Source organism: Carettochelys insculpta, chromosome 7 (assembly GCF_033958435.1).
Source record: "Carettochelys insculpta isolate YL-2023 chromosome 7, ASM3395843v1, whole genome shotgun sequence".
Classification (NCBI taxonomy): domain Eukaryota; kingdom Metazoa; phylum Chordata; order Testudines; family Carettochelyidae; genus Carettochelys; species Carettochelys insculpta.
The window spans coordinates 29,544,781-29,570,579 of record NC_134143.1 but is presented as its reverse complement, the minus strand read 5'-3'; the positions used below and the strand labels follow the sequence as shown (position 1 = coordinate 29,570,579).

Sequence of the window (25,799 nt, the reverse complement as noted above, 5' to 3'; positions counted from 1 at the left end):
ACAGGACAGAACCTCACCGGGATGCAGAGCAGCCGCCTCGTGTGAATACTGCGACCGTCTGTAGCCAATGGCCGTCTCCGCTTCGTCTCCACTGGGCGCCGTCTCCGCCCCCTCCCCCTGCTGCTGCGGGGGCGGCTCCTCACAGGGCAGGCCCCGCAGGCCGGCCGCGTAGTCCGCGCCGCTCCAGCCCGCCGCTGCCACCGCCGATCCCGTGGTAGGCGCCGTCTCAACCGCTCGCTCTGGGCCCATCACCGAGCCCCGCCTGCAGGCGTCTTCCGAGTCCAAGCGCTGGCGCTTTGAAAGCGGCTCGGCACCTTCGGCGGCGCGCCGCGGTTGGAGAAGCGCAATCTCCTCATCCGCCATCTTGGAGCAGCAACCGCCACCCCCTCAGTCCGGCGCACCAACGCCTCAGCTACAACCCCTTTTCCCTAGCCCCCTCCCTCCAGGGAGAGATTTAAACCCTGCACGTGACCTCGCCACCGCCCACGCGGGCACCCTCCCCGCAGAGGCCGCAACAACAACAAACCGGGTCACGTGAGGGAGACGGGGGGGGGGTGCGCTCCCGTCGTCACGTGACTCTGCTCGGCAGAGCGCACCTAGGCGTTGCGCTCCCAGCTTCTCCTCACGTGACCCACCGCCCCGCTAGCTTAACCGGGCTCTGCCCGTACCCGTGTAAGGCCTTAAGTCAGGGGACCGCGGGCCGCGGAGGGGGGTGGTGGTTTTGTGCAGCGCGCGGGCAGGGAGGCAGTGTACGATAAGGCAGCACCTAGAGATGGGGAGGTTAGCTAGGAGGAGGAAAGCATGCCATGGAGTGGGGGAGGGGCTGCGGTGTGTGAATGAGAACGTAGGGCAGCACCCCAAAGAGCGAGGGTGGTAGAGGAGGGAGAGGTTAAGAAACCAGAAGGCCTCCCTTACACCTGAGGAGTTTAACTAAGGGTGTGTGTTAAAAGTAAGTTAGTTAAAGCAATGGCAGTTAATGTTTTAGATTATTAGTTCATCTTAGACTTAATCTGTGTTGCAGGATTTAAACTAAACCCCCAATAAACCACTCTTAAGGAAGCGGGGCTTTTTTTTCTGCTGGAATGCACTGAAACTGTTTTCCAGCAACTTTTTTTTTCACCCCCAAACAGGGATCCCATGGCTGGTCCTGCCAGCTGTGGGGCTGCAGGGTTCCTTCCAGCTGGATATCCCAGGGCTGCTGCTGGCTCCCAACCTTGGGGCTGTGGGGTTCCCCCCAGCCAGGGATCCTAAGGCTGGTACTGCTGGCAGAGGTCTGTGTCCCAGCTGGCTCCCAGCCACAGGACTGTGGGGTCCCCTCACCCTCCAGCCAGGGATCCATGGCTGAGGCTGCCAGAAACCACTTGGATTCCTGTTTTGTTTAAGCTCATCTAAGTAGCAGGAAAAGGAAATCATCCATGTCTGAGCAGCCTGGTTAGAGATGGAAAGAGAGATTTGCCAACCCCACCTATTCAAAAATTCTGAGTGGCTTAAAAATTAAACTTTTTTAAAAAGTCCCAGATTTGTTAATTAGCCTTGTTGCTTTTGAGTTCCATGTTTTCCAACATTTCTCTGTAACCTTTAGGGCTAATAATTCATATATATTTTTAAAATGGAAGATAATATTCTCACAATGTGCCTGCAGGAGGTGGCCAAGTATTAAGAGACTTGTTATAAAATCATGAGCGGGCAATATGATGACTGTTATATTGCTCATAATAGTTAGAAATGACAATGCTGATATTTTAACAGGCACTGCTGTTAGTGTACTTTGGCCATATCTACATTGTATGGCACAGCATCACTAAGATGTTCAGAAGTGTAGACAGTTCCTATGTTGATGGAAAGGGATTTTCCACTGACACAGGTAATCTACCTTCCCTGTCAGCAATAGCTGCATTTGATAGAATTCACCTTTGGTCATGCTACTAGTGGGAGTTATGGAAGCTTAATGAAAGCAGGAGGTAGCTCTTTTTGGTGGGTGGATGTGGGATTGGGACTTAAGCTTAACTGGGTGGCTCCTGGTCAGCAGCCTTAAAACAGACTGCCTGGTGCTTGCCTGTCTTGGGGCATTCCACTGTGCCCTGGAAGCGCCCAGCAGGTTTTAGGTTGGGAAGCACAAGAGGCAACATGTTACATGTGCTGCTCTTGCCCGTAGGATGAAAGCAGCAGATGCAGCTGTGTAGTCCTCCTGCCTAGGAGCCTGACCTACTGTGGATAGATTCCCCACTGGTACCTTCACAGAGCTACCTTCCAGTCTCAGTAGCACCCTGCTGTAGCTAACAGAGGGGTGGCCTCTCTCCCAGCTACAGCAGGTGCCTGCTGGGGTTGGCAGGGGGGAGGGGCCCATCTGGGCCACAGCTGATCTCTGCTGGGTCCTTTGGGAAGAGGCACCTCTTTTCTACTTGCCCCTCTTCAGCCCTGAGTGCCTACACAGGCTTAATAGAAAGCTGTGTGGCTCCAGTTCAGGGGGAACTTAGTTGGTATTGTGTTTAGCATAATGCAGTCCAGTCTTGAAGGTAGTACTATGCATTGACATGTGGTGTGGGAGAGAATGGGAGAAGCTAATATATAAGACGTAAGGCTGTGTCTACATAGGGCTCTGCTCAGCCCTGCTGCCAGCAGAGCTATGCAAAGTGAGCTTCTCGGGATTGCAAATAGCTGCCTATTTGCATACTTCTGAAGCTCCTTACCATAGCCACGCAAAGAGTTCAGTGCCACTAGAACAGGGTGCTGGCACTGTAGAAGCCATGTGAAAAGTTCCAGGCGTAAGGGACTGGCAACAGAGTAGGGTTGAGCCTGTTAAAGTAGGGATTTGCTTTGGTGATATGTGCCACTATATTCTGGTTCCTACCATTATGCAAAAATACATGCACTACTCAGCTGCTACCTTACACTGGTTCAAGAGGCTGGTGTTTAGACTTTTTATTATAATTTATTTGTTTTATTAATGAAAACTGTACATTGGAGGAGCATTCCCAATGCTATATTGTAAACTAGCATTCTGTAGTCAGTACCTATTTTTTTCCACTTTTCCTTTGGCACCAATTCAAGAGAACACTGTAGCATGTGCTTAAATCATTTTGATTCAGACAGGCGCATACCACATGGTTAACTTCACTACAGAAGGTCTTTAAACAAGTGTTTAAGTTAAGCAGATGTTTAAATGCAGTTCTTGAATAGAAACACTTTTTTGAATCAAAGCTTTAGTTTGAAGGCTTTTGGAATCAGGACCTTTTTATGTTCCAAGAGCTGTATTCCATCAGTGGCGAGCCGATCCCTTCCTGGGATTTGTGTTCTTCTGCAAATATAAATATTTGTAAATTAAATTATAATATACTTTATATTTATAATATACTAAAAAGATACTATATTTCATGATATTGTGGCTATAGGAACTTTGTTTTTGTCTGTAGAGGTGGGAGGTCTGTTCAGCTCTTAAACTATAAGGATAAGCATGGGCAGATTTCAGTTGCATTGTGCATGTGTATTTTCATCTACATGTTGCAGCAGACAGGTGTCCTGTGTTCAGAATATCTGAAATTCAAATACCCAGAATTAAAAATAAATACATAAAAAATTAGGCTTAGGGCACACTTGTAACGTTTGGATAATTGGGGTTTATATAATCACAACCGAAGGGGAAGGAAAGAGGCTTTGAAAATTTTGTAATTTAAAACACAATGGGCTTGTCTATCTGGCCCCAGAGCATACTAACGAGGCTTCTGGAAAGTGAAAATGGTTCCACATTTGCATACTCGCATGGCTAATTAGGATAATGGATAAATGTTTGGCAACAGAGAGGGGTTTAGCCAGCAAAGGGACGTCCGCCTGGTTTCTTTACTGCAGGCAGCCCACTGTGCCGAGAACAAAATCTCAGATGGCTATGCTAATTAGGTTTGTGAGTATGCAAATAGTGAACCATTTACAGTTTCTAGAAACCTCATTAGCATAGTGCTGTCAGCAGCGGCGCTATGCTCCAGGGCCATGTAAAACGTGTCCAATCAGTGCTATCTTTAATTGTGGCACAGTATTTGAACACAACAGAGATATTGTGAAGAGCACTCCAGGAAAAAAAATCTTTTGCTGTTGATTTGTTAATTAAAAATGTTGTTTTTGGTATTTTCTGAAATTTTAAAGTATTGTTTTCATCCTGAAAAGTTAATCTTTAAAAAATAATACCCAAACGGAAGAGTGAGCAAATGGTGACCAGATCAATAGCTTGATGTGATCTCTTGGTTTATTTGCTGTTCCTGAGTGATCTAAAGACTAGTAGAATGCAAACAATGTTTGCTTTTGAAAAACAATTCTGAATTTTTAAAGACTTGGCCTTGCATTTTTCCAGCAGCCCCACTCTACTATTGTCAGGTAGTAATCTCCATACAAGCAGATGAGAGAGGGAGTGAGTGCATGCATGTGATATAGTTAAGCTTTGTGATTGTAAATAGAAACAGTTTGTTTAAAATATATATAAACACACATGCATAAACATACTTTAAAGACTAGCAAAATGGTTTATTAGGTGAGCTTTCGTGGGACAGACCCACTTCTTCAGACCATAGCCAAGTCTGACTATGGTCTGAAGAAGTGGGTCTGTCCCACGAAAGCTCACCTAATAAACCATTTTGCTAGTCTTTCAAGTGCTACTTGACTGCTTTTTGTTTTGATAGTGTATAGACTAGCACGGCTTCCTCTTTGTTACTGTTCAACATGCATAAACGTGACTGCCTGATATCATGGACTATTAAGAGAAAATCTATGTCAACTTGGACATTCCAGTACAACTCCTGAGTTTGTACCTAAAATCCATCCTTTTGTTTTCAAGTGTTAATAGATTTTTTTTACAAAGAAAACTGTAGGTCATGTTCATTGTTAGTCTGAAAAGTCACTTTTCTGTATGTGATGTAGGTAAGATTGCAGTTGCTCATTTGAGTTGTCTTGGGGGAAGGGAGTTTTCATGCTCTAAAGATTTTTCACACCAATGAGAAATGGATACTTTCCAAAATAATACATTCCCTTGAGTTAGGGCTTGTTGCAGGTTGTGAAATAACTAAATTTAATTAATGGCTGTTGTTTTGATGCATGCTTGTATAGGGCTGGTGTAGTATATTTGAAAAGAAAAAAGAATTAAAACTAGATCAGTTATTTGTTTCATATTTGTGTGTAAGACAGAGTTGTAGTGTTCAAGTGGAATGAGATTCTAACATATTCAAGGACATATGTTCTAAGGCTACAATTTTTTTAAAAAGGAGGTTTCAAAAAACTAGATTCCTAAATTCAAATTTAGGTCACAATCGTTAGGCGTAAATTAAGCATTTGTATATGAGTCATTCTACAGAAGTCATTGGCTCAGATTGGGGAAAGAATGTAGTACTAGGAAAGAATGTACTTAATTCGTCCCTCTTCAGGATCACTAACTTGAAGCAGATACTTAAATACTATCCTGAACAGTGACTCTTTCCTAAATGAGGGTTTTATTTTTGTAAACACAACACTTCTGACATCAATGGAACTGACTGAACTTCATGCAGTTAGGCTATGTCTACACTTGAGGGTTTTGTCAGCAAAACCCATAGAGCTTCCAGGTTCCCAGGGAGTTCTGTTAACAGTAAGTTGACAGAGAGTAGCACTTACATTGATAGCTGTACCCTTCTCCCCATGAGGAATAAAGCCTCTGTCGACAGAGGTCTGTTGACAGATGTTCGGGGGTGCCCTCTGTCAACACACAGGAGCTGCGTCTACACGTGCACGCTACTTCGAAGTAGCGGCACCAACTTCGAAATAGCGCCCGTCGCGTCTACATGCATCGGGCGCTATTTCGAAGTTAACTTCGACGTTAGGCGGCGAGACGTCGAAGTCGCTAACCTCATGAGGAGATAGGAATAGCGCCCTACTTCGACGTTCAACGTCGAAGTAAGGACCGTGTAGACGATCCGCGTCCCGCAACGTCGAAATTGCTGGGTCCTCCATGGCGGCCATCAGCTGGGGGGGTTGAGAGATGCTCTCTCTCCAGCCCCTGCGGGGCTCTATGGTCACCGTGGGCAGCAGCCCTTAGCCCAGGGCTTCTGGCTGCTTCTGTGACAGCTGGGGATCTATGCTGCAGGCACAGGGTCTGCAACCAGTTGTCAGCTCTGTGTACCTTGTGTTGTTTAGTGCAACTGTGTCTGGGAGGGGCCCTTTAAGGGAGCGGCTGGCTGTTGAGTCCGCCCTGTGACCCTGTCTGCAGCTGTGCCTGGCATCCCTATTTCGATGTGTGCTACTTTGACGTGTAGACGTTCCCTCGCTGTGCCTATTTCGATGTTGGGCTGAGCAACGTCGAAGTTGAACATCGACGTTGCCGGCCCTGGAGGACGTGTAGACGTTATTCATCGAAATAGACTATTTCGATGTTGGCTGCACGTGTAGACGTAGCCAGGGCTTCCAGGACACTGGGCAGCCCTGTGTGCTGTGTTTCCGGTTGGCTGTTTTGCTGATAGAGTGGCTGGGCAGTCCATCTGCTCTCTGTTGACAGAGCAGATGGCTCTTGCAATCCGCTTGGCAGTTTGGCCATGATCTGTTGACAAAAGTTTTTGTTGGAAGATATCTGTCAACAAATCACAATAATCTAGACACAGCATTACTGTGGAAATTCTCTAGCATATGATGGTTATGTGAAACACAGAAAATATGTAAAGACAGTACAAAATTAAAGCTAGCAAATACAGTGTATAAAATTAAAATCTTTCATATCACACTTTGGCTATGTCTACACTAGCCAAAAACTTTGCAATGGCCATGCAAATGGCCATTTCGAAGTTTACTAATGAAGCGCTGAAATACATATTCAGTGCCTAATTAGCATGCGGGCAGCCACGACACTTCGAAATTGATGCGGCTCGCCACTGCGTGGCTCGTCCAAACGGGGCTCCTTTTCTAAAGGACCCTGGTTACTTCGAAGTCCCCTTATTCCTATGAGCACTTCTTGTGCTGTGCCCGCCCCCTGGGGCAGGAGGAAGTGGCCACATGGTGCTGCAGAAAGCCTCCCCACTTCAGGACCAGCCTGGCTGCTGCTGCAGACTCCTCTGCAGCTTCCTGCCCTGCTGGTTCTGAAACAATAGAACTAAATTCAGATGGTTTAACAGCCACAAGGGCAGTGGGAGGGAGCTGGCTGTTAAACCAACTGAATTTAGTTCTGTTGATTTCAGTGGCAGCAGTGTGGGGAGCTGCAGAAGAGTAAGCGGCGGCAGCATCTGGAACTGCAAATGTCTCCTTAAAGAGCCATATGGGGCCCTGGAGCCACAGGTTGCTGACTCCATTCTAGAAAGATCAAAATGAAATCCCAGCGCTACTGAATTCAGTGGCAAAAATCTGGGATTTCATTCTGAGAAAGTTAGCAATCCTGGAATCACAATTAAATAGCAGTACTCTTCTACCCTTGATGCATATTTTCCTTGCAAAAGTTGAGACAAAAATTGCATCCTATAACAAAAGAATATATTGTTTGAATAGATTTATGGCCCAGTCCATCAAAGCACTTAACCATGTGCATAGTCTCACTGAAATCAATAGGACTACACTTGTTTAAAATTAAACTTATGTATAAGTCATAGCAGGATCCAGGTTTAAATGATAATGACAGTTTTATCTGATACCCTGACTGCTCTTCAGGCTGAAGAGGCAGATCATCCAGTTCAATAATATTTAAATTACCTTGAAAACTACAAATCCCAGAGAGCATTGCAGGTACTAGGCTTGTGCAATGTTACAGTCCCCCTGTAATGAACCAATAACAAACAGAGAATTCAGCAATCTCAGATGACAGCTCAGTGTATTTAAAAAGCAATGTAGGGAGCCTTAAACCAGATTGGGAACAACAGTTTCCCCTGGGCTCCATTTAAACAATCCTATAAGCTTTCTATTGACAATTTATACTTTACACTAGGTGTGCACCAGCTGTTTCTTGGGGAAAAAGCTGTTTGACTAGTTCAAATGGATGCAATTTTGAACTGCAGTCTGGATGATATGGAAGATTATTACTTCTGGCTAGGATGTGATGAACTATCCACGGTAAAAGAGTAATTCTGTTTTTTGCTTGTTAGTGGTAGTTTGGGGTTTGTGTTCATCCAAGGGGAGTTTGTAGTTAATGGTTATCTGTGAACGTATGATTATTTGAAATGCAACATGTACCTGCTCCCTTACCTACATAATATCTGTGAATTTCTCTTCCTCTGTTAATCTCAGTAACTGATTTCTTTGATACAGTTAAGATTGTAGAATATAGGTCATAGTCAAGATGCTTTATAATACAAAATGCATAGTGACATCTTAAATAGATTATTGTTAATGTAAGTACTGTTTTATTTATTAAGTTAGTTCACCATGTGATGTCAGGAAACATTTGAAAAATGTTATTTGTAGGTTGTTTTGCGGTATATTGATGCTCTTGAAAAGCGATGGCAGATAGTTATTGTCAGTGTAATTAGCATAAGAAATGTGAAAATATTGTTCTCTTTGTCAATAATTAGTAATGGTATTCAGTTTCTAAGTTAATTTTATATCGCTTTTGGAAAAATATAATCATTGCCGGAGAGAGAAAATGTATTTAAAACAAACAAAGAAATTCCCACTCCAGCTCTCCTTTTCTGCACCAAAATACTGATATTCAAATGCTAATTTTCTGTACTCATTTTGGTAGTAGTTGAATGTCTTCTCATGTTAGATTTTATGCAATCTAAAACAAGGGTTATTCAACTTCCTAAAGTTGTCCTAAATTAAACTTTCTAATTATGGAAATTCAAGAACATGCTAAGATATTAAAACTAGCCCTGATGCCAATTGTAGTAGTAATACTTTTAGGCTTTTTATTTTGTAGTTTATCCAATATAATTTTTAATATTGGTTAAATGCTTTGTTTTGAAGATGTAATTCCATACTTTGTCATTAATATAAACATAAAGCCCTGATATGCACCAAATATATATGTAAATACAGTTAGAAAAATATTCCATTTTTTAATATATTATTGAAAACATGTTTAAATATGTTCTGAGTATTTTTAAGACATCACAGTAGGAGGCAGTACTAAATTTTTATTTCAGGTTTTTTTAAACTGATGAAAATGGTTAACACATTAATTCTGTTTTATAGTGTTAGGAAGAATTGTGTATTTCAAGCACATACCACAAACCCTTTTTAAAGTTACTTTGAAGTGAAAAATAATGTTTGTAATAACTGTTTATTGGTTCTGAAAAGTAAGCTGTGACACATTATTGCAAGAAGCAAGAAATAGTTGTAGTTTACTGTTGCTTTATGAGTATTAGTTATATATGTGAGATTGTTACTCTTCTGAGTGCCACTGTTACATGTTGTGACAAAGTCAGTCTTATTTCTGGGTCTCTAGCCTCTGTTCAGTCCACTGGACCCACTTAAGGGTCCAGTTGCTCTTGCTGGCATGAGGGGTGGTGTAGGGGGAACCCAGCCCCAACCCACTCATGCTGGGTTCTGACCAGGGACCCTATGCAGCTGCTAGTGGGAAGGGCTGACTTCCTTAGCTCTTGGTGCAGCAGCTCTTCCCCCTAGGCCGCTTCCCCCAGACAATTCCCCCTGGTACCTTCTCCAGGCTGCAGCTGTAATGAATCCCCCTCTCAATCTGCTGGAGCTCCTCACTCTCTCTCTGCAGTTTCTGGTGTTCCTGCTCCTTTCCAACCTGCTTTCTCTCACTACTGTGGTTTCTTCCCATCTCTTCCCACTTTTGAAGGCCTCTTATTAGGCCTGCCTTGAAGTCAGCTGGCCCCAGTTAGCCTGAGCCATCTCCTACTCAGTTGCCTGTGATTGCCCTGCTGGTGTGCCACAGGCTCTTCTGCTTGTTTGGGCTCCCTCAGAGGGGGGAGTCCACCCTGACCCTGCCACAATGTCTGTAGGTAAAACTTTTAATTTTTAAAACATGGCGATAATTTCAACATTTAAAATATCTGTATCATTGTCACCATCAGAAAGAAAACATTAAAAATATTCTTTAAATATTTCATAGAACAGGGTCAGCAACCTTTCTGAGGTGGACTGCCGAAATTTGATCTTCTGACCCCTATGTACAGTTCAGGTGCTGGTGATACCTTTTAAAGTCACTAAGGCTATGTCTACACAGCAGCGTTATTCCTGAATAAACTATTCCAGAAGAGGTATTCCAGAATAGCTTACTCCAAAATAGCGCAGCTACACACAAAATGCATTTTGAAAAAGCGCTCAGCTATTTCAAAATAGAGCATCTATACAATCGAGCCTATTTTGAAATAGAGGCATTGGACACATTATGGCTTATTTTGAAATAGGCGCTATTCCTGGTACAGTGAGGTTTACCAGTTTTGAAATAAGGCATGTGCTATTTCGAAATAACTTTGCTGTGTAGACATAGCCTAACAGTCCTACTTACGACAGCTTCGTTAATACATACATTAAGATGCAGAGTTCACCATTTAGGTGGTGGTTGGAAGCGTTACTGGTCTTTTTTTAATCCGGGGCAGCATGGCTTTGAGCAAGCTCCCAGCTGCATGAGGGAGGAAGAGCGGGGGTGAGCTCCTGCCTTGTGTGCCAATGAAAATTGGCTCACATGCCATTCTTGGCACCCGGGCTGGGGGTTTCTGACCCCTGTCATGTAATCGTGTGGTTGGAAGAGCCCTCAGGAGGTCATCAGGTCCAACCCCCTGCTCAAAGCAGGAGCAATCCTAACTAAATCTTCCCAGTCAGGGTTTCATCAAACTGGGATTTAAAAACCTCTAGAGATGGAGATTCCATCACCTCTCTAGGTAACCTATTCTAGTGCTTCCCCAACCTCCTGGTGAAATAGTTTTTCCTAATATATTCTCCCACTGCAACTGTGTTATGCCTATAAGAAGCACATAGGATCTTTTTCAGGGGAAAAGGCAATGCACCACATTTATTGAGAACACAGTTTATTGAGAAAGCAGTTACTGTATGCTTTATAAAGACAGACACATACGCAAACATGCATACACACACACACATGCTGCTGGTGTTGTATAATTACCAGTCCATGGTGGCTCAAGTGAGTCTTACAGGCCAGGCAAGGCTGACTGAGTGAGGAGTTGGGGTTCCTCTGAGACTCCTCCAATGCTTGACTTGCAGGACTGAATCCAGAGTTCCATGGCAAAAGCTTCCCTTCTTATACATTTAAGTTTCCATTTGAGTCTATGGGTTTTGCACTGTCATGCTGCAATCATCCACCCTTAGTGGTGGTAATCTGTGTTTTTCAGAGCTCTCCTTTGACAGTGACCAAAAGGCTGTCCATCCTTGTCTCTCACTCTTGGAGGTCTCAGCCAATCTCCAGGGTTCATCAGTGCTGCTAATTTAATTCAGCCTCAAGACACCTTGGTTCTCTGCAGATTTGGGAGAGAGATGAATGGTCAGATCTATAGCCTCCTACACCAGAAAATGTTTCAGTTTAGGGGAATCCGGACTCCATACTTGATTAAAATCTATTCCTCTCTTTGAATATCTTCATATCTTTTCCTTAGATTATTTTTATCTTCATTTTGATATTAATAATTTGTTACAGTTATATATGAAAAGTAATCAGATTACATTTTCCAAAAGCAGTGTTACTCTAAAAATGGTAATTTACCATTTCTGCATATAATTAGTTTTTAGAGATGTATTGGTATAAATTACAGCTAAATAACACAGCTAAATAACAGACAGAACATAGGGCTGATGGCTGTAAACAAACTTCATGGGATCATGGGAAACTTGGTCACACCCATGATAAATGGTCATCCAGCTAACTAAAATCATGCCAAATTACAGATGTTGCTGGATTAGAGCGTGTCAGATTAGAGAGGTTCAACCTATAATATATTTTGATCATACAGGATCTTGGAAAACTAAGGAAGCAGAACACATGCAAACTCCGCACCCCTGAAATGCAATCTCAGAAACCTTTGTGTGTGTACAGTATAACTAAAATGTATTTATGAACTATAAATGTTTATATTCTGTTTAGGTTGAACAAATTCTTGCAGAGTTTAAGGTTAAAGCCCTTGAGTGTCACCCTGACAAACATCCTGGAAACCCTAAAGCTGGTATGTAGTCTTTCCTATTTAAAATAATTTATTGTCTTAAATTATGATTAAAGCATTGAATGTGGTCTAAAAGCCATCAGTAAATATTTCTCATTTTAATATTCTATAATGTTACATAATTTTCTATATATATATATATATATACACACATATACACATAACCTCAAATTTCAAGCCTTAACGTTTTGCTGTCATTCTTATGCAATCATGGATAGTAGATATTGTTTTATTATCCAGTCCAGGAATTGTCAACATACAGTATTTAATAGGATGATGCACATTTTAAAACAAAAATTGGACCACATTCCTTCCCATGCATGATTCCATGGACTGTCTTCTTTCCATGTGGCTGTCAAATGTTGTGATTAACTACAGTAATTGCTCACAAGAAAAGTAATAGTAGAAATATATTTAATATATTTTAGCTTACTTTAAAGTAATTTAGCAGTTAGAAATAAAGAGGATCAGCATTGTGTGACAGGCCAGCTCTGCACAGATAACATCTAACATCAAAAATTGGGGAAATATCAGTCACCCAAATAACCTTAACCTTACCCTCATACCAATGTTCTGAGTCAAAAAGAGATATTCTGAGACAGGCTTATATATTAGTAGCCAATAGAATCACTATGATCAATGACTACAAGATTTGAATGTCTGCTCTGGCCTTCTTTATACAAAATGCACAGGAAAAAAGTAAGATAAATAGTATACAGTAAGCCCTCGATTTAACGGACTCTGCTATAACAAACTTCAGAAATAGTGGACACTGTCTGGCAGCCCCCCTACCCTCCTCCTAAATAAATGCCAGAGCCACCTCCGGGTCTAGAGGAGCTGCTGGAGCGGCTGGGGCCGCCAGGGCTGGAGGGGCAATCGCTGTGGCTGGAGCCACTCGGGCCAGAGGAGCCAAGTGGAGCTGCAACAGGGTGCAGGAGCTCTCCTCCCCCAGCCCCGTGTGTGTGGAGCATGTTGGTACCTGGCCGCTGCTTTCTGCACTGGTGCTGAGCAGCAGCCATGGTGTCAGAGGCTGATGGCTGCTGGCAGGCTGGGGGGGGCCATGCTCTACCTTTGCACAGGCGGCTTGGAGCCGGGGCAGGGCGGGGGGCCTGGGGGAGCTGCAGCACTGAGAGCTGCAGGAGGTGGAAGGAGTCAGGCCAGCATTCATCTCCTCTCTTGGTAATTGAGAGGAGATGGAGGTGTGAGGGAAAGAATGGGGCAGGAGTGGGGAAGGGAAATGGGGGCAGAGGACAGGAGTAAGTGATGGGCTGGGAAGGTTAGTTCATCATCTACAGTGTAACCATTCAGATTTATCAGACTTTTGACATTAACGGACACCCCGTCCCCCCATTAGTCCATTAAATTGAGGGTTTACTGTACTGAAGGCAATCAGTCCCTACTCTCTAGTAAGTTTCCACGTTGCCGGAAGTGTTGTTGGACACTGAACTAGTGCATGTAGTTGGCCCAAATCATGGAAATTATAGTACTTACATGGAAAAACTGCCAAAACAAAGGTTAATTCAATGACAGAGTGCAACACTTAATATTGGACGTGTTTGTATTAAACCAGTTATAACAAGACAGTGTTCTGTGATGCATATTTCTGATGTTCCATCCGAAAATTTGGTGGCTGATTCCACCCTCTGCTTCTCATATTGAAAGCAGAATGAGAAAAAATTTTGTTTGATTTATGCTTATTAGTTTTAGTTAGTGTTTGGGTTCAGCATATTTCAAAAGAAGTCACTGCTACAAACTGGAATAAATGGATAATCACAATAAGCCACTCTAACAAGGGTGATTCATAAATAAAATGTAAGTCTTTGTAACCTTTTGCACAATAGTAATGCACAGCGGCATTCTCTACAATAATTTTGTAAAGATTTTTTCTCCTGCAAATAAAATAAGAGCTCTTGTTCATATAATCCAGTATTCAAATTAATATTTTATACACAAAAAGATGTGATCTTAAACAATGCTGTTAGCTTGACTGTACTGTCCTGTTTAAAGAGTCTTCTGCTTGCTGCTCACACAAGGTAATTATGCTTCTTTCTTGCTGTCCTTTGTTGGTGTGTTCTGCTCTAACTTCCTTGCTGCTTTGAGCTATGCTACGTTCCTTGTGAAATACTATCATGCTGTTGCAATGTTGTTTTTAAATGGAGCATTACCTCTTGTGATTTGCTCTGATTATGGCAAAATTTTAATAGTCGTCAAGTTTATAAAGCATCTAAATCAAGACCCAGAAGACTCTATATTTGCATTAAATTGTTCATCTGAAAGAAGGCATTGGGCGTTCATGAAAAGTGCTAGCAGCTGAAGTCAACTAAGACTTTCTGAAGGCAAGCAATCATGCAGCACCATAGCGACTGATAAATGTATTGGGTCATGAGTTTTCATGGGTAAAATCCACTTCTTCAAATGTTTGAAGAACATGACTTCTTGTTATTTGTGAAGCTACAGACTATCGTGGCTACTCATCTCAGACCACTTTCCTCAAAGCACCAGACAGGTAGCTGAGTTAGTCTGTATTCTAACAAAACAAACCAGCAGTCATGTAGCACTTTAAAGACTAAGAAAATAATTTATTAGGTGATGAGCTTTCATGGGGCAAACATCTCCACATCTGAGGAAGTAGGTCTGCCCCACGAAAGATCATCACCTAATGAATTATTTTGTTAGTTTTTAAAGTGGCTACTTGACTGCTGGTTTGTTTCCTCAAAGCAGTGAGAAGAACTGTCACATCCCTTCATCACTTTTTATATATTTTTCTGACTCACCTTGTGGTGTTGTTACTTACTTAGCTTAGGTCATTCCTGTTCCAAAAGGGAATTAATTTCTTCAAATGTAAGTATTTGATGTAACATTATTTTGATTTGTGTTCTAGTGGAGAATTTTCAGAAGCTGCAGCAAGCTAAGGAGATTCTTACTAATGAAGAGAGTCGAGCTCGTTATGATTACTGGCGGCGAAGCAAAATTACCATTCCATTCCAGCAGTGGGAAGCTCTGAGCAACTCCATGAAAACGGTTGTTTTTTGTTTTTCTAAATTTCCTGGATACTTGTTAGAATTAAGAGACTAGGTAGGTCTGTGGAAAGGGGAAGTTCCCCCTTGGGTGAGAGAGGATCACTCAGAAATTAACGAATGTTCATTATACCAGCCTTCTGTTGTTTCTTAATCAATTTCCTAAGGTCCATCTGATGGAGGAAAGGACACTAATTAGAAACAGTACTGCTAACTGACCATTAATACTCGCCCGAAACTGCTGCATAGCAACGTGTAGAAAGAGTGCAGAAAAATGCCCCTGAATCCATTTAAAAAACAAATGCCACAAACTGGAAGGCAGTTGAATGATATAGATTTATGAACATATTTGTTCTGAAACTCTAATAACTGCTTTTGTTTTCAGGGCCAGTATAGATTTTTATCTAATATTTCAGTCCAGTCCCATAGCAATTTTCTCATTATTTCACAACATTTCAGTAATTTTAAATAAGTTATTTGGGGCTACAGTGGCTACTTTTCCTGGTTAGCCAAACAAATGTACTATGGTAAAAGGCTCATCATATAATTTAAGTTACTTTTCAGTATTATTATTTGGGGGTGAAATCCTGGTTTCGCTAAAGTCAAAGGCATACTCTCATTGACTTCAGTGGGACCAGGAATTCACCCTGGGAAAATAAATCTTCAGTAATTTCTTTATAGAGACTACTGAATAGATTTTTGGGGTTACCAGCATACCAATACAAAATTAATTCTATAGTATGAGAAGTTAATGTGTTTTTTCCTGTTGTCTTTGAAGGTTAAAATGGCAAGCTTGAAATAGCTGCATATTTCCAGTATAACCAGTTGTTTTTCATTATAGTTAACATGTTCTGATCTATAATGATAAATTATATTTAAAAATATTTTATTTCGGAACACATTTGTGACTATTTTCTAGTTTATAGCATCTGCTGTTGGTTTATATTTTATTGGTGCTTGTGAAAATGAGTGAGACGTTGCTGTGTATTAATTCCATTGATGTCACCACAGCTGTGAATACCGAGTAGTACGATTCATTTTGAGAAAATATATTCCATGAAGATAAATAATCTGGAAGGTTCTAAGTATGTTTGAGTAAACCACACTATTCAGAAGTTTTCATATTTTGTCTTTGATGTTGCTGCCAGGTATCAGAGGTATTTCTTTTTTGTGGTCATGCACCTAAGATATTTTTCTACAAACTTTATTTCGTGCTGATTATATGTAGCAATACTTGATTTTTTTAAATAGTTTTCCTGGAATTTAAGATAGGAAGACAGGTAGGAGTATATAGATGGCATTCAGGGTCATGTAGTATACAATTACATACATGTAGGTGTATGTTAAAAATGTTTTGTATAGTGAGTGAAGCTTTTTTAAACATAGTGTTTATTATCAGTGTGCAACTTGGAATAAAATTGAGTTATTCAGCATGGGAGATCTTTCCAGCATAATTTAGCAGCCTCTAGACTGCGGAGAACTGTTGGGAGAGGCTTTTCCAACATTTGGTCAATCCACATGGGGCCAAATATTGGAAAAATTACCTGCATTGAGACATCCCTTCTTCCTTGTGGAATGAGGTATACAGGGATGTTGACAGAATGCTCCCAACTGGCAGATGTCCTCCAGGAGATCTGCAGTCTGGATGTGCGCTCTGTCGACAAAACTTCTGTCAACAGAAGTCTGCAGTTTAGACAACCTGAGAAATCAACAATTTGTAACGGCACACTGACTCTTATAAAGTAGAAGAATGTGCTGTATTTAAAATCTAATGTACAACTTAGATTTATCCATTGTAATTTTTTAATCTATTTAGTCAATGCACTGGGCTGTCAGAAGTAAAAAAGAGCCAATGCTGGAAGCACCTGAGCTAAATAATAGCAGCAACATAACTAATGACATTGGGGCTCAACAGACTGAAAACAATAAAGATGAATCATCAGATGAGAGACGGGAACAAGACAGTGCTGAGACTTCTGATGAGATTCTACAATCGCCAAAGAGTCCAGACTCTCCAAGTAAGTGGAACCAGTGATTTGCCAGAATTCAGTGTCCAGGCTTTATACCTGATCCTTAAGGTTTTACTCATGGAAAACTACCATCTAATTAAATGGGAGTTTTGTTTGAGTCTGATGTACGGGACCAGACCTTAAAAGAGGAATAAGAAATGGGTGGCTACATGATTTTTTCAAAAATTCCCATTCCCAATAATTTAATATTTTTCTGTATATTTGCATATGTTATTTGGTGTGCAGCTGTAAAAATATAAGACAGAGAACATGGTGACTAGATTTTCAAATTGTGAATACAATTCATGTGAATGTTCATGGATTTGGTCCCTTGTATGCATAGAGTATAACTAAGATGACTTCACATTCAAGCATTTTACTTACATTTTAGTTACAATAATCAAGCTCTACTTTTCCCTAAAAAGGTAATATATTTTATTGGGCTAACTTCTGTTGGTTGAGAGAGATAATTCGAAAAAAGATATTACCTCACGCACATTTTCTCTTGGGACTGACATGGCTACACCACCACAGTATACGACTTCATCCTAGTCCAGGGGTGTCCAGCCTTTTTTCATTGGGGGCCACATGGCAATTTTTTACATGTTTCTGGGGCCAAACACAACACAGCCCCAAACCACCACCACGACGTGCCCCCAGGCTTAAACCCCTCACAGCCCCAAACTGGCCCCCCACCCCCAGCATTAGACAGCCCCGCAGACCCAAACTGCCCCCAGGCTTAAAATCCCTCTTCACAGCCCTAAGATGCCTCAGATACCTATTGCATCAGATACTTATTTAATCCTTGACCTCACTGAAAATTAATTATTAATACATGTATATAATGCCATGAATGTGTTCTACAGACTGTGAAAAAGCTGAATTCTCCTCCTTGGACAGGCTGAGCTGGTGGTGCCGAGTCATTTGTCCCCAGAGCCGGGCACATGGTGCTCCCTGCCACATACAGAGAGAGGCGCTTGAGTTCTCCCAGCCCCTTGCTGGCTCTCATGCCTTCTCCTGGGCTTCCCCTGGTCTGTGCAGTGCAGCAGAGCCAGCATGAGGGACAACTGCCTCCTGGCACTGCCTGAACACATGCCACAGGACCAGAGAGATGATGGCTGGTGGGTCAGGTCTGTGGGTCCTGCCAGCAGCAGTGAGCTGGGGGAGCAGCTCAGGACAGCGTGGGGAGCGAGGATGCTGCCCCAGGTGGTTCCTGCCCACAGGGGGAGATTCAGCAGCAGTGCTGGGCCCTAAGCCAGGACAGGACAGGCCCTGGGTGCTCCTACCTGTTGAAGGAAGCCGGCTTCTGTTGGGTGGAATGGAACCAGCTGCATCTTTCACACCCAGGAGCATGGGAAGCTGTGAACAGTGCTTCTGGTCTCTCCTTGGCACGCAGCTGTGGGGAGATGCTGGTGACCTGCAGCCCGCTCACTGGGTGTGAGCCCACAGCGGGAGCCGCAGTCCGCTGTTCCCAGCTGGCTCTGCCCTGCTCTGCCTGATTGGGGCAGGGAGAAGGACGAGGAGAGGAGTCAGCAGCAGCAGCAGCGTCTTGAGCTGCAAATGGCTCCTTGAGGAGGGTTTCAAAATGGTTCTGCCGCCAGCGTCAAGGGCTGGATGAAAAGGCTCCTGAGGGCCACGTGTTGGGCACCCCTGGCTTAATCAGTTTAAACTTTTTTTTTTTTAATAATTTAATTTTCTCTCCCTTTTTTCTCAGGATTTTTGTATGCAAATTGCTGGCATATGCGTTTCCGTTGGTCAGGTGATGCCCCTTCAGAGCTTCTGAGGAAATTCAGAAACTATGAAATCTGAAGCATGAGCCCAAGATACACGAGTGAATGGAATCATCTGATCAACAGAGCAGTATTTTTGTCCATGGTTACATCTTGTTTGTATCTTGTGCCTGTTCACCTTTATTTGAGTGTTGTTCAAATGTGTGGCTTTGTAACTCTGATCTGTTGTCTCACGTTCTATTTTAGGTGGAAGAATTCTTGAGGTGACCAGGCATTACCTTTATTTAGTATTAGCATAAGTAATACTTACATAATATGCTTAAAATGGTCCAGTGTTTTACATCAGTTTCCTGTGTTGTTCTTTAGTATGCAGTTGGATGGCTTTTCTGTCAGTATTAAACAAAAAGTATGTATTGTGCATATATATTTCTTGCAGAACTCATGGCATTGTATAATAATCTCCCAACCCTAAATGACAAATATATTTATGTGTATTTCTATATTAGATATTTTGAGCTTGATTCTCCATTGCATTGCACATTCTGCAGTCATTCATACCCATACACAGTAGGTGTAAAACAAGTGTAAATAATTGGAGAGTTCCAACTTGATAATGTTTTGTACTGGTGTTAGTGACTAAATGAAATACTGGAAAAACAGACCTGTTGAGTTTTAACATAAAAAATAATGAACATGAAACACTTTCTTTGGGCATTGTTGCAAATTTTAAGATGGCATTTGTTCTTCATAATCTACTTCCTTATCAGAATGTGTACTATATATTGGATATAATTATAGCACTAAAATGGATTTATGGATTGGAAGTATTTTGTCTGTTGTGTGGCCAACTAACTTTACAACAACAGAGTAAAGCATCTGTAAAAAATATACATATTGACTGTTTTTTTAATTTCTTGGATTCAGATCATTTTCTAGAATTTTCTGCCTACCATCTCTTCAAATGGGGGAAGTATGAGGGTGGCCATGCAGATAAGAAAGTTCAGAGCCCTCCCAAAACCCATGAATCTTTGGGAGCTTCAGGGATGTGTAATCCAGATCTAGAGCAGCAAAGGTGGCTTTTGCATCTGTGCTTACCATGCGATTAGCTCAGGCAATCCATGGCCAGCACCTGCCAAGGAAATCTAATCTAAATATTATGATAATCATATCAGAATTATTTGGCCAATAGTTGCAGTACAACTGGGGAGTTATTTTTGTGTTATATACAAACAGATACCGTTGATATAATTTCAAGTTGTAGCTTGTAGACTCTTGGCACTGGAAAAAAAATATGGCACTGGGAACATGCTGGTAGTCCCAAAGTTTTTCAGATATAAATGGCAAAGTAATAATTAAAGTCATCTGATAAACAGGTTAAAGCTGAATGCAAATAATGTCATTCAGAATTCTAATTTCAGTAACATTGAAGGTTGAGCACAATTGTTTCCTGTTTGCTTATTTTATTCTCAGAAAATGATAATAGCTACAGGTTCAATAATAGTAGAAAGTAGCACTCATGACTAATACAGTTATTGAGAAGTTTTAATTTCCTGAAGGTAGACATTGTTACCTTCCAGTTTCATATCCGTAAATGGGGAGAAACTAAGACCGTTGGGTATACAGTGGGTGAAGATGGTATAAGGCTCATGCAAGTACCTAGCAAATGATAAATGACTCACAGTAAAGGCCTTGGTCTGTTTCAGTTTCAGACACTGTGATATGCATCTGTTACTTTTGTTCTATTGGGTGGTATTATTATTGCTTCTCAGCATTGATGCTATCTGTGTCATAAGAGCTATTAAGAATCTTGCTTGCAGCAGGAGTGGCATAAATTTGGCCCATATCCTCCTCTCCCTTGTCTGTTACCTCTTGCATGTTGAGAAGACCCTGGCCAGGTGTTTTTTTACCTTTGAACTGCGGGGGGGCATTTCTCTGGGCTATATATGGTGACCAGCTGAATTTTCTTTCCTCCAGGAACTCCTGACCCTTCAAGGCCTGATTTTTCTCCTACCTTACACCTTGTGTAGTCCTTTATCACTACGTCAACTTCTTAATGACAACAGAAGAAATAAGTCAACAGCAAAATCAGGACTGCAATCTGCAAGGCTTGATGTACTTGTGCATCACTCCATTACAGTATCTCCAGATCTGAAGAAGTGAGTCTGCCCCACGAAAGCTCATCTCCTAATAAATTATTTTGTTAGTCTTTAAATTGCTATATGAGGGCTTTTTTGTTTTGTTAGGATACAGACTAACACGGCTACCTCTCTGTTTATGTTACAGTAAATGGAGCTATGTTAATTTTTCATTCCTGATGAGCTGGCAAGTGATCTACAGCACTCTAGGTGGCAGATTTATAATACAGATTGCAAATAGGGGTTCAAATGCAAAGTGTTTGAGCAGTGCCAGCAGGGGCAGGCATAGAACTTTTCACTCAAAAATACAATAGACTATGAGTGGCATCTCATTTTCACAAGTGGATGGATGATAGGTAGATTTAGGTGGGCAATATGATCTCTTTTTCTGTGAAAGTCATTAAATAAGGACTCACGTGTTTGAGAAGACCAATTCATACAGTTGTAGCCTAGAGGGTGCTACTGCTCCTTGGATCAAATAATAATTTCCTTTTAGCTTTTTAAAAAAATATTATTTTGGGCAGTACTACCATTAAATTTTGCCAGGGTTTACCTGAACTCCAGTCCAGCTTGATGTACAATAGGACTATCGGTGCTCTCGGAAGAATGAGTTGCTTACTTATTTGCCATGAACCCGTTTGATACTGCTTCATCAAAGAATTGTTGTCTAACCCTCAGTCCTACATGAAGTTTTTCCAGATCAGGATGGAAGAGAATGGTGGGCAAGGAAGCTTCAACTCTATACCTGTATGGACGCATTTTGGCAAATTTTCCACTGTATTGCCCTTTCTGTCATTCTTTACACTTCTGCAAAACAGCTGTAAAAAGACTACCAAATGAGAACAGCATCATTTTATATCTGTCTTTTGCAAGTGAAAATAACAGCAGAAGGAGCAGAGAATCAGCACAGAAAGGTCTTCAGTTTACTAAACTGACTCATTAACATTATTAAGTTCTAGTCAGCAGGCATCTGATTAGATTATTCAAATGCAATAGGAAAAACAAAGTAGCATAAAAAGAATATTATTTTATAGACCTGTGACTGGGAGCAGTTAAATTGCTCTTTTGATCCACCCTGCAGTCTGGCTGCAATTGGCAACAGAAGTTTTGTCAAAAGATGTCTTCTGACAAAAACTTCTGCTGATAAATCCCTCTAGTCTAGACATATCCATACTTTCCACATAGTCTTTTCTCTCATAGAGCTATTGCCTCCTCCTCTCCCACATCCTCAGTAAGCTCCATCAGTGAAAAGGAAATGTCAGTGATAATATTTATGTGAAAACTGTTATCAGCTTGATGCTTTCTCTTTGGGTTTATTAAAGCAATGAAAAAAATGTCTTCCTGGAATACAGAATGTAAGATGATCAGCAGAGAATTACTTATATCTATATATGATAATACACTGGAAACTGAGGATTTACAGCTAAATTTGTCCACAGTAAAAAATACAAAAATGACTTATAAGTATTCTCTATTTGTATGAATACAATACTACACAAATTATAGTTCTTATATATATTCCAGCTGAAATTTTGTGGTTACATAACTGAAAAATGACAAAGGTTAGAAACTTCAGCCTTGACTTAATTTACAATTCTGAGGAAGTAAAACCAATTCAGATAGTTGTTTTAAAAATATTTAAAACTGGCATGTTGAGAGAAATATTTTCTATTTGCTTTCTTACAAATGCTCACTGGCTATGGTTACATTAGAAGTATGTGTTGACAGACATTTGTGTCAGAAGAGATTTTCCAGAAAAATATCTGTTTACGGTGTGTGGCTATACACTAAAGCAGATTGAAGAAGCGATCTGCTGGACTGCTTGGCCCTCTCTCCACAGAATGGTGAACTGGAAGCTCAGTAAACAGGACTGCCTGATGAAGCGGAAGCCCTGTCTGTTCACAGAAGTCCCCCCAGAGCATCCACTCAGCTTTTTTGTTGGCAGAGTCTGTCAACAAAGGCATTTGGGAGAGGCAGAAGGTTGTCGGCAGAAGTGCTGACTTTTGTCAAAATACTGTCAACAAAACTCATAGTGTGTGGACACTCCACCAGTTTTGTTCACAAAACCAGGTTTTTGTAGACAAAACTCTCTAGAGTATCGGTAGCCACTGTGATTTAGTGTCCAGTCCTGGAGAGATTTGTGTGTGTCCTTTAGCTCCTTGTAGCATCAGGGCTTTATGCCTGGTCTACACCTAAAAATTAGATCAACCATCTACACATCAGGGCTGTGAAAAAATTCATCCACCCTGATATAATTAGTTTACCTGTACTCACTGTAATTACATCTAGTCAACGGAAGAACTCTTCTATCAAGATGGCTACCACCTCTTGGGCTACGTCTACACTAGAGAGTTTTGTCAACAAAACTTGCAGAACATGCACGTTACAAATAACGTTCCATCGACAATAAATTGACAATGGTACTTTTGTTGAGAGCATTCTGCTGTTTCCCCAGGAGGCAGAACCCCTCTGTTGACAGAATTTGTTGACAGAAAGCAAGTGTGGATGCTGCAGGGAGCCCTCTGTCAACAGCCAGGACTTCTGGGTCACCAGGCAGCCCTGTCTGCTGTGCTTCCAGTTGGCCATTCTGACAGGACAGCAGCGACAGAGCGGATTGGTTTTTCAATCCTCTTTGTTGTCTGGCTGCAATCTGCCAACAGAAATTATGTCTGAAGATACCTTCTGAGAGTAACTTCTGTCGACAGATCACTGTAGACACAGCCTTGGAGAGGTGGATGACGTACCTCAGTGGGAGTCTTATCACTTCTCTTTTTGTAGAAACTGTCTGCTATGCTAAGTGGCAGGCTTACAGTGCTGTAGCTATGCTGCTGGAGGTCCTGTACTGGAGATATAGCCTAACAATATTAGGTTGATACACTTAGAAATTGCACAAATAACACCTTAGTAAATGGAGATGAAATCCAGATGAAATTCATATATAAGGGTTCTGAGGTGAAAAAATGTCTTGGTTGAGGTAAATCTTCCAATTTTACCTTAGCTTGACTAAGGCCTCCAAATTTAAAGATACATCAATTAAGACTTCCTGGGTTAAATTTATTTCATTCAACAGTTTCTTCCTAACCTCCACTTGTCTTAAGCAGTTCAGGATCCCTCATTTGTGTGTTTGTTGCTAATATAAAGTGATTTAGAAGTAATTCTAAAGAGATTTAGCAGCCCTGATGCTCCTAAAGTATTTTACCAGTAGGGAGGCATCTTAAAGGGTAAAAAATCTCTATCAAAAGAACAGCAGGGCAACTTACCCAATGGGCTATGTCTACACTACAGCAATCTGTCTACAGAAATCACTGTTGGAAGAGATCTTCCAACAAAACCTATTAACAGAGTGTGTCTCCACACACAAAAGTAGATCAGAAAAGTGATCTGCTCTGTCGACAGAGAGTGCCTGGACTTCCTGTGTGTCTCTCGTCAGAATGGCTGATGGGAAGCACAGCAGACAGGGCTGCCCAGTGATCCAGAAGCCCTGTCTGTTGACAGGTCTCTCCAGAGCATCCTTTTTTGTAGACAGATTCTGTGGAGAAAGGCATTCTGCCTCGTGGGGAAGAGGCAGAAGGCTGTCAACCAAAGTGCTGAGTTCTATCGACAGTATGGCAACAGCACATATTTTTATTGTGGATGCTCCATTAGTTTTGTCAACAAAAATGCCTTTTTTGTTGAAAAAACAACCCTCTAGAGTAGATGTAGTCAGGGTGTATTAAATGAAGAACCTTGCACGGAGCATATGTATATTGCTAAGCTATGGCAGCGTAGGTGCCCTACACATACGCACACTCACACTCATATTCCCAGATGGGTTGTAACCTCTGCATTGGAGCCCACAGTGCCACATGTCCAGAGAATAGTAACAGAGAGGACGCCGTGCTAGTCTATACACTATCAAAACAAAAAGCAGTCAAGTAGCATTTTAAAGACTAGCAAAATAGTTTATTAGGTGAGCTTTCGTGGGACAGATCCACTTCTTCAGATCATAGCCAGACCAGAACAGACTCAATATTTAAGGCACAGAGAACCAAAAACAGTAAGCAAGGAGGACAAATCCAGAGAAGTTGACCCTGAAGTCACTGGGAGTTCGGGCTGTGCCGGGTGGGAGGGGTATAGATTTCAGTGGCCCATGGATGATACAGAGGACTTTGGTCTGGCTTTTCAGCAGTCTTGTGTGTCAAAAAAGGATAAGTTGTGTAAAAAGGGGATAAGTTTAATATTGGTAACCCTCTTGATGATAGGAGGAGAAGTTTAGGTAGTGTTTCTAGCTAACCTGGGCTGCACATCACCACTTTCCTGTTGATACAAAAACACGTTCAATTCTGGGAAAGGAGCTTTTTCTTTTTTCCCCTGAAATAGATCCAAATATATAAGCTGCACGGCTGTTTAGAGATTTACCCATTTTTAATTACAAGGGCTCTGCCTACATTTTTTTTAAAACCAAAAGTTTTACCCTTTTTAAATCGCAGCGAGCAGGGTTCGAACCTGCGCGGGGAGACCCCATTGGATTTCAAGTCCAACGCCTTAACCACTCGGCCATCGCTGCTACTGACAAACTCACACGCCGGTGAGACACTTCACCACGACACGATTTACCTGCGCCACGACTTTTCACGCAGCTAGTGCCCAATTGGAAATGCTTGACCCCGACTTCTCATAGCTAAAGAGCAGGGCCCCGGTCCCGCGCCCCCCCCAGAGGTGGAGCCGCAGCGCAACCGCAGCGCGGCTTCGGGGTCTTTCTCTTGGTGAGCTTTGCTCCTGGCCTGGCCCGCGCAGTTGTCCCGAAGCAGGCGGCTATGGGAGCAGGCCCGTGGGACACGGCAGGGCACTGTGCGGAGTA

General features: G+C 41.9%; 2 protein-coding genes and 1 non-coding gene across 7 annotated transcripts in view; 1 reads left to right on the top strand and 2 right to left on the bottom strand.

Annotated features, from left to right (window-relative positions):
• SIRT1 (sirtuin 1) overlaps positions 1-523 on the bottom strand; it is a 40,388-nt gene extending 39,865 nt beyond the window's left edge. Inside the window, exon 1 of one of the 2 annotated variants that reach the window (XM_075000194.1) lies at positions 18-523. In XM_075000194.1, the coding sequence (XP_074856295.1) occupies positions 18-363 (346 nt within the window). In that variant the 5' untranslated portion in view covers positions 364-523. The remainder of the gene's footprint in view (positions 1-17) is intronic. The other variant, XM_075000193.1, reaches the window with a different exon arrangement.
• On the top strand, positions 78-19,721 carry DNAJC12 (DnaJ heat shock protein family (Hsp40) member C12). Of its 4 annotated transcripts, none has more exons than XM_075000198.1 (6): positions 78-214; positions 7,919-8,043; positions 11,993-12,071; positions 14,950-15,089; positions 16,902-17,103; positions 18,809-19,721. In XM_075000198.1, exons 2-6 carry the CDS (start codon positions 7,966-7,968, stop codon positions 18,901-18,903), a joined length of 594 nt encoding a protein of 197 aa, XP_074856299.1. In that variant the 5' UTR covers positions 78-214; positions 7,919-7,965; the 3' UTR covers positions 18,904-19,721. The 4 variants fall into 4 exon arrangements, with proteins under 4 accessions (XP_074856299.1, XP_074856298.1, XP_074856302.1 ...); XM_075000197.1 differs by lacking the exon at positions 78-214 and adding an exon at positions 552-672; XM_075000201.1 differs by lacking the exons at positions 78-214; positions 18,809-19,721 and adding an exon at positions 552-672 and having other exon boundaries at positions 14,950-15,143; positions 16,902-17,037.
• A 5,702-nt stretch (positions 19,722-25,423) lies between these two features.
• On the bottom strand, positions 25,424-25,505 carry TRNAS-UGA (transfer RNA serine (anticodon UGA)). Its single transcript has one exon. It is a non-coding gene; the product is annotated as a tRNA-Ser (tRNA).
• Between the last annotated feature and the right edge of the window lie 294 nt (positions 25,506-25,799).

Bases quoted from the DNA above. Each gene is read 5' to 3' on its own strand.
- DNAJC12 (XM_075000198.1), top strand. From the start codon at position 7,966: ATGGATGCAATTTTGAACTGCAGTCTGGATGATATGGAAGATTATTAC. The intron at 12,072-14,949 runs GTATGTAGTCTT...TTTGTGTTCTAG, and splicing joins TCCTGGAAACCCTAAAGCTG to TGGAGAATTTTCAGAAGCTG. The intron at 17,104-18,808 runs GTAAGTGGAACC...CTTTTTTCTCAG, and splicing joins AAAGAGTCCAGACTCTCCAA to GATTTTTGTATGCAAATTGC.